This window comes from Pararge aegeria, chromosome 26 (assembly GCF_905163445.1).
Source record: "Pararge aegeria chromosome 26, ilParAegt1.1, whole genome shotgun sequence".
NCBI lineage: Eukaryota > Metazoa > Arthropoda > Insecta > Lepidoptera > Nymphalidae > Pararge > Pararge aegeria.
The window spans coordinates 3,789,325-3,801,640 of NC_053205.1; the positions used below are offsets into that span (position 1 = coordinate 3,789,325).

The following is a 12,316-nucleotide window of genomic DNA, read 5'->3' on the forward strand; positions in this document are numbered from 1 at the left end:
AGCATCGGCCTGCTTTTTTCTTTTCACACAGACCGGGTCGTATACGCTTGGAATTGGCCGGAGCGGAGCCGCCAACTATTTCACATCGACCGGCTGGAAGAGATCTGAAAGCGGGTGCGGTTGGATGTGCTCGGAGCCGGTCGGATGCGCTCGGAGTCGGGTGGATACACTACAAAGGCAGTGCCAGTATTCCGCGCAGTCTAAGTTTTGTTTTCGGTGTGTTAACGTGTGCTTTTCGAAACATGGATTTAGATAGCTCCGACGAAGAAATATATTTGTTAGCAAGATTACTTGAAATAGAACATAGGAAACGTAAGCGCAAGCGGAAACAAATATGGGTAAAACATATTTGGAAAAACAGACTAATCCATGGGGAGTTTCACACCATTTTCGAGGAATTGAAGAGAGATAGCCTAAAATTTTATGAGTATTATCGTATGGAATATTGGCAATTTTTGAAATTGACAGATTTGTTAAGAGTACATATAACAAAAAAGACTACAAATTATCGTTGCACCATTACAGCCGAAGAAAGGTTAACGGTAACTTTAAGGTAAATAAAAAACAATTATTTATACTAATCATGTTATTTAGATCACAAAATCACAGCCCTCCATTTATTAAGCATTGTTTACGTTAATGAAATGTAAATTACTTATACTAATCATGTTAAATAACACAAACATCTAAATAGATCACAAAATCACAGCCCTCCATTTATTAAGCATTATTTACGTTAATGAAATGTAATTAAATAGTACAGATTTGTGTGTGTTTAATTATTATTATTATAATTATTATTGTTTTTGATTGTTTATTATTTTGTATTTTGTGTGCTGGTATTGTACCCGTAAGTAGTCTGATCTGGATAGTTTTGAGGAATATAGGTTTCGTTTGACACTAGGTAAGTAGATTGATTAGTCGATGGCGGTGAATTTATAGACAAAGAATAATTCAAATCTGTACTATTTTCATACAGACTTAATTCAGCTTCATTAACAATGTTAAACACGCGCCTTTTAATTCGTGCTTGGACTTCTTTTGGGAATGTTTCCACTGTATCTGACATAGACAAAAAAAAATTACGTAATGCCTTGTCACGGGGTGTAGTATTTCTTTTTTCTTCAAGATACTCTTCGAAAACCGTAGCAACATCTTTGCTTAAGCGTGGTCTCTTTTTCGAGCCAGAAGTACTTGCAAGCGATTCAACTTCAGAATGGTCAGAACGTTTAGATGATGTCGATGGTGGTGGTATTGGTGTGCCAGGCTCTGAATCATCCGATGATAATGTTACATTAGATATTTGGTTTCGATTGCGAAAAAATGGTATTATAAAAGAAAGTTCTTTTTCAAATTTTATCAATTTGGACGTAGTTGCACCATCGCCACTCTTGCCTTTTCGGTTATAATAGGCTTTTCTGAAGTTATCTCGCAGTTTCTTCCAACGATCCTGGCACTGCGTCACTGGAAAGAACAGAAATGAAAAATTAATAACAGTCAGGCAGTCTTATATTTCTATTTTGTGTGTTTGTTTTATTTTTACAGATTCCTCATCACTGGTTGCAGTTTCAAAAACTTGTCATTTAATTTTCGAATGGGAATTTCTACAGTTCATTCAATTATTCATGAGACAATCAGAGTAATTTGTGATGTTTTGATGCCCATAGTTATGCAGATGCCAGATGAAGAAATGTGGGAAAAGGTTTCACGTGATTTCTTTAATATTTGGAATTTTCCTAACTGTTTGGGCGCTATAGACGGAAAGCATGTCAATATACAGGCACCAGATAATAGTGGAAGCTTATACTATAATTATAAAAACTTTTTCAGTACAGTGTTACTAGCTGTGGTCGACGCGAAATACAGTTTTTTAATTGTTGATGTCGGATCATATGGTAAAAATAGCGACGGCGGAATTTTACAGAATTCAAAATTTTGGAAAAAACTCAACACCAATAAGTTAAAGCTGCCCCCAAATAAACCTCTACCTAGTACCACTGAAAGCTTACCACATGTTTTTATAGGAGACGAGGCATTTCCTTTGAGCAATAATATATTGCGGCCGTATCCAAGAGAACAAGCAAGAACAGAATTATCAAAAAAAGTATTTAATCTGCGTTTAAGCAGGGCAAGAAAAGTCGTAGAATGTGCATTTGGAATGCTAACTCAAAGATTTGAAATTTATCAAAAACGAATGAAAATTCAGCCGAAGTACTGTGATTTAATTATATTAGCAACTACATGTTTACATAATTTTTTAATAGAAAATCGGACGCCAGGACAAGAGAATGAATTTCACAGCAATATAAATTTATTAACAGCAATAACAGACAATAATAATGAAAACAGTTCTAATAGCGACGCAGTTCTAACCACAAGGAATAAATTTAAGGATTATTTTTCATCAAGTGGTGCTTTAGATTGGCAAGATCAAGTGGCTACGCGAGTTTCTTAAGTTATATTTAATAAAAATTGTCTACTACATAAGTATATTCTAACGATCAGATACTCAAACGAGTTTTTAAAGTAAGGGCGCATTTAAACTCATGTTATTCCTATTTTGACTTTGAATCTAACACGTCGCAGCACGAGTTTAAGAAGCCCTTGCTTTAAAATTCGTTTGAGTATCTGGGGGTAGGTGTAAAACAATGAAAACCTTACTTACCACTTATTCCGAGACATTTGCTAATTTCCTCCCATGCATTGTCTTTCATTATCCGATCGCTATATGATGGCTTGGTTATGTCAAATAAACACTCATATTTTGACACGAGTATTATTAATTTTTCATCATTCATCTTTTCGTACAAGTACGCACAACTATTACGTTCAAATGTTGCTATCAAAATGGCGGTCGGCGCGGCCGCAGCGGGCACGCAATCGGAGCCGATCGGCTACGCGATAGAGAAAGAGCACGCAATCGGAGCCCATCGGCTGCGCGAGCGAGAAAGAGCACGCAATCGGAGCCGACAGGCTGCGCAAGCGAGAAAGAGCACGCAATCAGAGCCGATCGGCTGCGCGAGCGAGAAAGAGCACGCAAGCGGAGCCGGTCGGCTCCTTTTATTACTTCACACGAAGCGCGTTCAGGCATTTTTAATGACAAAAAAGGTGCAAATGCAAAAATAAACTTTACTACAATCACTCAAAACACTGTTTCCAACGTGATAAAAATCTGCTCTCCTCTCCGAGCCGGTCTGTGTGAACGGACCCTTAGGGCTACCTGAATAACCCCAGGCATGTTGATTTTGCGTAGTTTTTGAGTTATGATTTTTTTTCTTTTTTTTTGACTAATACCGACTTGCAAGAAATTATTCGTCGCAGAGGCCTCATTGAATCTCCTCCCCAATCTTTTAATCTTAAAAATTTTAAAAGATAGCTTTTTAGCAGATGTATCTGCATAGCACTATCGATGGAAGTTGGCGGCGCGATGCACCCATGGCAAACTTACTACCCTTAAGACATATCGGAAGAAGACCATCTGGTGATGCGAAAGACATACGAGAAGAATTTGCACATTATTTCCAAACTGACATCGGAATGGTGGCATGGCAAGAAACACTAGCGTAAAAAGCATAACTAAAAATAAAAGCAGAGGTTTGAAAATAAAAAATTTAAACGTACCTGTTCATTTATTTCGTCCAGTGAGTTCACACTGGCATTCGGTTCGTCCCTTCCATGAAAGAAATTCAAATATGCATAACCAAACCATTTTGGCTTGTATATGTTTGATATACCAGAACCTGAAGATTTTGATTCCGCGATTTTCTTCATTTCTCTTCGATATTGAGCCAAAATAATTTTCCATTTTCTCATTATCTCAATCGAGTCACAATTGAAACTTTGAGCCAACTCTAGAGTGGCATCGTGTTTTTTGTTTCTATTTTTATAATCATTGTGACTGGAATCCCATAGTAGAGGATAAGTTTCAATTGCTTGAATAAATTTTATAATTTTATCATTCGTCCAATCCATACTTAACTTAATCAAACAATGTGCGCGTACACATAAATGTTTTCGCTCCGGTAGCGGAAGCAAGACTGAGTTCGCGAACAACAAGCGTGTACGCGTCGACAGGAGTCCATTGCATGCATGTGTGCGCGCACAAAAGTATACAGATGTGCGCGAACATTTCTAAAATGTTCGCGCACATTTTGTTATTGTTTGTCGGAGTGAGTCGACCAGCGTGAACATTTGTGTCATACACTGTGCGTTACAGTGCCGCACAGTTCGGCACATTGATGGAATCGCATCTTAACTAGTCATAACTGTATTTAGGATATCACACATTCTACCGCGGACTAGTGGTATGAACAGGATTCATATTTTGAATACTGTAATGTAATGTACTGATAAAGTGAACTGTTAAAACACATCACTTATTTCTTAGAACTTAATATAAAAACATGATTAAATAGTAGGTCTATAAATTTAATAAACACAAAACTTAACAAACTAGTATTAAAACAAGAAACTTTACTGCTTACTACTTGACATATTCTAATAAAAACTCACACTTACAACACGTGAATACCGAACAACATTGCCTACTGAAATTTGTGTGCCTACCACCCGCTTGCGCCGCGAACGGTCGCTGTCATAGGCCCTCCACGACCGATCCAATTACCATCAAATCTTTAATTCAGATGTTGCCTGACGATCCTTGCAAAGTGCCATGGGGCACAATCGTCGGAAATATCATACGTCTACGATTTAATAGGTCGTTAAAGAACAATAATACATTTAGATCTTCTCTCAAAAAACGTTAATAGGACTCGAAAATTAAGCGGTCGGGTACTTCAAAAAGGCCAATCAACTGTCCATTCAAAACCCCAGACCACAAATTCACGCTTAACCGTTCCTGGAAGTTAGATGCACGTGTGTTGTGTGGATTTTCGATGCTCCAAGTGTGGATGTTGAAAATCCCACAGCATTTCTTAACAAAACGCCACTCTTCTTGGGTAGTCTTTAGGTTTAACCTGTTGAACTTTTTCATAATGCTCTTGTTGAAGTATCCGATGTGCCCGGGATTTCGAGATTCTAGTTTGGCTTTCTATGGCCACTTATTGATGGAACGGTTTCAACGACATTTGGGTCCCGCATTTACGATGCCCAGGCCTTGTGCCTGGTATGCGAAATTCCATGTAAGGATTATGGACACGTAAAATCGTACGATGATCAGGCCATCTTATGGGGACGAGGCTCAACACTTCTTTCTACTTGCTCTCTGTACAATCGGGCTACTTCAGAAGCGTTCCCTCATGCCCAGTGCACGTAAAGAGGTCTGTAGTCTGGCTATTTGTGCTTCTAAGATCTATGTGTCAGATTCATAACTCAATCTATTACTATCTAGCTGTGAAGTATACCTTTTTATTTTTATTTAATAATTGTAAACGTTCATTTTTTGGTCTTAGAGTTTTAGATTTATGAATTTTTAACAATTTCTGCGTTTTCCTGATGTACCGGTTTACTTTAATATACTTTTAAAGTTTATTAATGCTGCAGGGTACCACATTTGTATGTGAGTTAAATTTCAATAATTTAGATAAACCAGTATTGACAGTAGGCATGTCCGTAGCAGCAGTAACCAACTGTGGGGCCCTATCAACTAGTTCTTCGTATAGGCTTTGAGTGTGTAGTGCTGTTGTGTTATGAGCAGCTTCTTCCAGTTCAGTTATATGGTTGTGGGCATCACATAGCTCCGCTGCAGATTTGTGCTCTGGCTCAGGGCCTCCTCGTACTCAGCACGGCACTCATCTATCTACCAACAACTTAAGTTTATTTCGCTCTTCTACCATGTCTACATAGTTTAGATGCAAAGCCGATAATTTCGATTTCAAACTATTATTTCTAATGCCTTTTAATAATTCCCTTTCGTTTTCATTCCTTTCACTATTCAATTGGGTAGTACTTCCACAGACGGACGAGGTCTGTCACAAAAAGCTCTCTAGGACAGATGCCCCACTTTTTTAAATCACTATATATTTTGATTTAATTCAAGGAAAAAAGCTTGATATATAATATAGAAACTCTCGATCCTTGACCAGATTACGCAGACACAAAACTCATCACGATCACGATCGCTGAACAACCTAACAAATCGTGCATGGATCTCAGTCGAGCTCGGGATATTACTGTACGTGTTGGTGAAGACTTCTCTATTCACGTACCTTACACCGGCTTCCCACAACCAACTGCGTCGTGGTTTGCTGACGACAAATAGCTCGATGTCGATGGTGACTTGAGAATATTCCAGAAACTTACACCCGACTCAGAGTCGCTTGTGGTGTAAAATGCAAAGAGTACAGATGGAGGTCAATAAAGTTTGCAGTAACGCAACCCATCTGACTATGACACTGCCACAATTAATGTACGTGTGCTGGACAGACCTGGATAACCAGAGAATTTGCGTACAGAAGAATTCGATTGTGAAGCACTCACGTTGTACTGCAACCCGCCTAAAGATAACGGTGGCGGTGATATTACAAATTACGGCGTAGAGAAACGAGAAGCTTGCACACCTACATGGACTAAAGTATCTGGTTATGTCACGACATAAGTGGTGTAGCTATTATAGAAATTTCTATATACGAACTAGCTGACAATATTTAGGGGGATGACATACCGAATATGCACCTAAAATTACATGAGAATCGGTCAAGCTGTTTCGGAGGAGTTTAACTACAAACATCGGGACACGAGAATTTTGTATATAAGATAAGACTGCAATTATTATTGAAACGAAAGTAGTAATTTATAATGTAGTGTTTATGTTCTCTTTGTTTAAATCATATTTCAATAGAATAAAATGACCACAGATTACAATAGAAGAAAAACTTATTAGCAGCGCTAATTTGTTTTCTCACTGAGACCTTCAAGTTAACCTGAAAACGTGTTGCCATGGCAACCAATTTTGTAAACTCAATCCAGTAATGTGAGTGCAAACGTGTTTATCTTTGCAAATTACTCTAGATTAATGCATAAATACACAAAGAATGGAATATTTAAGGAATAGAAATGTGTAGAGAATATTTTGTGAAGTTTTTAATAGGAGTTTTACTAATAATAACGGATGACCCACATATTCAAGGTAACTAACATAAGTTATTCATATTGAGTAGGTATGTTTTTTGTAACAAGCGGTAGCCTGTGGCTTCATTCGCATAATATTTTTAATACATAAGATGTTTCCATACAAACCTTTTTATCCCTACTTTGAACCCATAGAGGTTAGTTAAAAAACAATTTTAGCAGTATTTTTTTTTAAACTTTACTATGCTGTTATTATTTCACGTCAATTATTTCAATCCCAGTTTTATTTCTCTGGGTAGATGATCGCAATAATCAAAATGTTAAAGAAAAAAAAACTTTATTAGTTTGGTTGTGTTTTAAGAACAGTAAACTTTTAATTTAAGTGAAATACGTACGCTGCGTACTGCGCGCTGCTTTGAATTTTTAAAAAATATATATTTTGATCTACAGATTTAATTAAAATATAAACATTACTATTTACTTCTTATATTCTAACTAGTCTAGCATTATTTCTCTTCGAAGGAAAATAATTAACAATAATATGCTAATTTAACTTATTACGAAATATTTATCGCGACCTCAATGCTTGCTTGGCTTCATTGGTGGGGTCGTGTAACGTCTGATTAAACTTAAAGTTATGTAATTTAGATAGCTAAAATACTCAATAGTGTAGTCGAATATATAACATTTTCTATTTTATCTCAAACTGAAATAAGTAATTAGGAAATCGTACTTAAAATTTTCGTCAGAGGTAACGCGGAGCTTTAAAATTGCAGTTAAAAACTACTGATTCACAATGTCCACTAAAATAACTGTCGACCATAAGTCTAAGCGGGAGACATCAAAAGACGACAACCTAATCGTGAAAAAGCCTGAAGAAAAACTTAAGAAAACAATATATAGTGTTTCAACCCCGCGGAATTTTATACAAAAGTCATCAGCAGCTGATATATATGCAAAAAAAAACAAAGTACATAGCGTCAATGCTCCTAAAAAAACTGCAGCACCTACTTCTAAAACCAGCAATGTTTCTCCAATGAAGAATATTCTCAAATCCTCACCGTCAAACGTAAGCCAAATCAGCTCGAAGAGTTATAGGTTAAAGTCAGTTAGTGATGCCAAAGTTACGCCTAGGCATACAAATAAAACAAATGCTACACTCGTGTCATCTAAAAATATGGGTGTTGCGAAAAAGTTGCCTTTCACAAACATAACAGTTAACTCTCCAATAGCTAAAAGAAAGATGAACAATGAAGTTAAAGAACGAGACGCTAAGACGGAAGAAAATAAAAGAATTCATGAAAAGTCAAAGATCAAAGATGTTGAGACCAAAGGAAAGAGAACAGCAGAGGAAATACCAACTAAAGAATTAATGAAAAGGAAAGAAGTAGTCAATCAGAAAGTTGTGTTGCCAGAACGTAGAAGAACAAAAACAAGAACATTGGAAGAGGAAGAAATAAAAATTCTTACACCTGATGTAGTAGATAATAACCTTGAAATGTTGAATCTGACTAAACGGCTAAGCGCGCAGCCGAAGGCTTTTTATGTTGATTTAAATGAACAGGTAAAAATTCAAATTTTATAGACAAAATAATATTGTTCTCGCTAGAAAAGTAACGGGCAACACGTTAGTAGGCTGTAATTAGAGTCTTAAATACCTACTATATTATACCTACCTACATACCTTAAGAAGGCTCACTAGGAACATTCTAGGCCTTGTTCATTTGAACGTGTGCGTCTGAAACCATAAAAAAAACAAGAGGAGACATCCAACCGACATGACGTCGTACCAGGAGACCTGTCGCTAGATAAAAGTTAACGTGGAGTGTTTCCTTGCTTTAAGTCTCTTACCCCTTAATTGTCTTTTTATTGCCCTCTAAAAATACAGTAGGTACCCAAATAGAATTAAAAAAAAAAAAAACAAATGAATATACTTAAGCGACGACAACGAATTGATTACTGAATATTTATGCTGTAGTTGAATTAATGTTATCACTCATCTAGATATTATAAATTAATTATAAAAAACAACCGTTTCATTCTAAATCTGTAAATTTTACAGACACAACAAAGGACATTAGAGCAACCCAAAGAAAGTGATGAAGAAGTCAGTTACGAAGACGATTTTGAAAGTTACGAATCAGACTTCGAATCTTATCAGAGTGAATCAAAAAGTGATCATTCATGTACTCCTGATGATAATTATTCTTGTGGAAGTAATGAATATAATGTGGATCGTGATTGTCCAAGCAATAATGATTGTTATGATAATACTGCTCAAGCGAATGATGAATCACATTCGAAAGATGAAAGGATGCTCGATTCTGGTTAGTATTAATAGCAGAGTATATGAATATGAATGTTAATTAAAGGTATCGTAATAACTGAATATGGCTTACTAAAAAATTAAGTGAGCAAATGAATTGTGGCGTAAATTTTTTATAAAACGTAAGTAATTTATTGGTCTAACCTAAGCTAACTCTGGATATTAGCCCAGTAGGAACATTCACTTCGCAAATTTTACTTCGCGGGGAAATAATAGTCCCTTTGCACTTTTGATGCGTGCATTACCCAAATAAAATGTACGTGTTGGTGAGATGATCGGTGATAACATTCGGTAACTTGAAAAGTAAAGCTACTATTAATTTGAACGAGTTACTTTTAATTTATGGAAGAAAATGTTTGGTTTGGAATGTGGTGATAATAGTTACTTACATCTATCTGGTAATGGATTTATGCTACGCTACATAAAAAAATTGTTTATGTATGTGAGATGATGGCGATATTTGAAACCAAATGAATTGATGCGTAGTAAATATTTAGTAAAAATTTAAAAATAACACAACAGTTTTGCTTCGGTATCGAAAATATATACAATTTACCGAATCTTCAAATTCAAAATTTATTTTAAGTAGGCCTAATATAAGCACGTTTGAAACGTCAAGTTTGTCTGTTTGGAGTGACTACCACTGGTTTAGAAGGCAGATTCTACCGAAAGAAGCCGGAAAGAAACTTAGCAGTTGCTCTTTTCCCATCATTAACAATTTAACAATCATTGTTCTATCTTGTGTGAGATGAAAACGGAGCGGCCTGCTTGTCATAAGAAATACCTGTTGCAGTTTTATTAAAAGTACAGAAATAGATATCGGGCATAAAACGTTTGCTTCAACTGCTTGTTCATCTAGTGTTGTTAAAGTGTAAGGTATGTGTGTCTATTTCTACCACATTGGCGTTTCGAATAGAGGTCATTTCAGTAGTTGAGTTCAGTGTTGGTTTGGTTTCCCGTGATAAAATGTATCATATGCCTGGATCTAGGTTGCTTTATTTCTCGAAGATCGATGAGTTACTAAGCTGTGTACAAGTAAAAATATATTTAACCAAATAAATATATAAAGTGAAACTTTCGCATTTATAACATTAGTGTGGATTACAAATAAATTGTACAATTATATTTTTTTAACCAGGCAATTTCGACCTACGCGATCCCCGTTCCGTTAATAAAACTAAACCGATGGACTATATTATCGAGGGTTCTGAAGACATCGACAAGAAGATCTCTTTGACTGATGAGGGTTTTCAAGAAATGTCCAGCTCTAGTGGTCTGTCCAGCATGAAAACTTTGCATATTGATATTCTTGACAGGTAAAAATCTTTAACAGCTCAACCGTATGCAAAAATCAACATATGCGATAACTAAAAAACAGTATAAATATGAAAAGATATAGATAAGGCAGTAAATATATCATAACGCATTACTTCGTGTCTGTCACCACAAAAACGCAGGAGACAGTTGTTGCCATTTATGAAACAAGTAATTAAAAGTTAAATGTTATTACGAACTAGTCAAAAAGATTTATGTAATCATTAAAGTAATTTGCAACAAGTAGGTGTCGGTCCAAAGTTATAAAATAAATTTGTTATACATTTAAAACTTTGAATTTTTAAAACCATGTGGAATTACCCCTCTTACAGACCACTCTTCATAGATTTCACGAAATCAAAAGAGAATAGACGAAAGAGGAAAATATTTGAGAGGCTCCAACAACGGGCAGATGATATACTCAGTATGGTTACACTGCATGAAATGTCCTACGATTTGTATGAAATGAAACCTATACCTTACGATTTGTACATGGCAACTTTTGGTAGATTTAATTACACACAAACTGCTGTACAGACTTTCGAAGATGGTATTACTACGGAAATTCAAACCGAAGATATATTAATGACAGATAAGTGGACACAAAATCCGATAGAATTCTCTAATAATCATTATTTAGACAGTCAAAAAGATATTAATATTAAAAAGAAAGGCAGCATAGAGAATTTCACCTTTCTTTTTAATAATGATCAAGATGATATAAACAATATCATAGATGAAAGTTATCAAAACAATCCTTTAAGAATTTATTTGGAGCAAAAAGATGGAGTTGGTACAAACAAAGTACTATCGTATGAAAATTATAAAATTAAATTAAAAAACAATGAATACGACCACAAAAAACTAAGGAAGTTTCTCAAAAAAGTCGAAAGTAGAATTAGTAATATGTTGAGTAGAAGTTCTGGCAATGCTTTATCAAATTTGAATAAAACTTCTAAGTTTCCTTTTAGTAACGAATATTTATTAATTAAAACTACAGACATAAAAGGTGATAAATCTTTTTTGAATAATTCACAAATAATCGCTGCTATATATTCCGATACAAAAAATAATTTTATCGTAACAGTCCATAGTAAACTTTCTACTGGATTTAATAAATGTGTCTTATCCTTGTGGGATTTAAGTATTGACATTTTGAAACCGTTGAAAATACTACTTGCAACTAATGATGTCAAAATTGCAAGATTTAGAGGAAGTACAAGTGGTTTCATTGTTGGAGGATTGTGTGATGGGTATGTCGTTTTGAGCAGAAATATATTTAAAATTAGCTTCAAGTGTATCAATTTAAGGTTATCCCAGTCCAGAAACTGGAAACACCTATTAATATACTATTATACCATCAAGTTCTGTGAACTCTGACATTCAAAGATCTCTTCCAAAAGAAATTTAATAGCAACCTTTTCTTTTTTTTTAATTTTATCTTATTGCATACCAGCTTTCAAGTGTCCAGATTCTCCTTACGACTGCCTGTTCATCAAATGGTAGATCTACTAAAGCTTTTTCCTGTGTAGTCGCCATTTTCAAAATGCTTTGTGCACACGAGTCAGTTTCACTACTAGCCAAGAGAACTGGTTCTTCCAAAACTTTGCGGTCATCACTGTATTCATTTCTTTTACTTATCTGACG

At 35.4% G+C, this 12,316-nt stretch overlaps 3 protein-coding genes across 5 annotated transcripts in view; 2 read left to right on the forward strand and 1 right to left on the reverse strand.

The window, feature by feature from the left end:
* The window catches only part of LOC120635390, a 38,155-nt gene that overhangs the window by 2,418 nt on the left and 23,421 nt on the right, over nucleotides 1-12,316 (forward strand). Inside the window, exons 2-6 of one of the 2 annotated variants that reach the window (XM_039906398.1) lie at nucleotides 6,970-7,087; nucleotides 7,806-8,593; nucleotides 9,092-9,356; nucleotides 10,494-10,671; nucleotides 11,002-11,922. In XM_039906398.1, coding sequence (XP_039762332.1) covers nucleotides 7,826-8,593; nucleotides 9,092-9,356; nucleotides 10,494-10,671; nucleotides 11,002-11,922 — 2,132 coding nt within the window. In that variant the 5' untranslated portion in view covers nucleotides 6,970-7,087; nucleotides 7,806-7,825. Of the gene's footprint in view, nucleotides 1-6,558; nucleotides 7,088-7,805; nucleotides 8,594-9,091; nucleotides 9,357-10,493; nucleotides 10,672-11,001; nucleotides 11,923-12,316 lie in introns of those variants that run through there. The other variant, XM_039906397.1, reaches the window with a different exon arrangement.
* On the forward strand, nucleotides 216-2,768 carry LOC120635392 (protein ANTAGONIST OF LIKE HETEROCHROMATIN PROTEIN 1-like). Of its 2 annotated transcripts, XM_039906400.1 has the most exons (3): nucleotides 216-553; nucleotides 1,546-1,702; nucleotides 1,831-2,768. In XM_039906400.1, exons 1-3 carry the CDS (start codon nucleotides 243-245, stop codon nucleotides 1,879-1,881), a joined length of 519 nt encoding a protein of 172 aa, XP_039762334.1. In that variant the 5' UTR covers nucleotides 216-242; the 3' UTR covers nucleotides 1,882-2,768. The 2 variants fall into 2 exon arrangements, with proteins under 2 accessions (XP_039762334.1, XP_039762333.1); XM_039906399.1 differs by having other exon boundaries at nucleotides 1,546-2,768.
* LOC120635393 lies at nucleotides 552-2,833 on the reverse strand. Its single transcript, XM_039906401.1, has 2 exons — nucleotides 2,666-2,833; nucleotides 552-1,464 (listed from the first exon to the last, which is right to left on the reverse strand). The coding sequence occupies exons 1-2, from the start codon at nucleotides 2,796-2,798 to the stop codon at nucleotides 818-820; spliced, it is 780 nt and encodes a 259-aa protein (XP_039762335.1). The 5' UTR covers nucleotides 2,799-2,833; the 3' UTR covers nucleotides 552-817.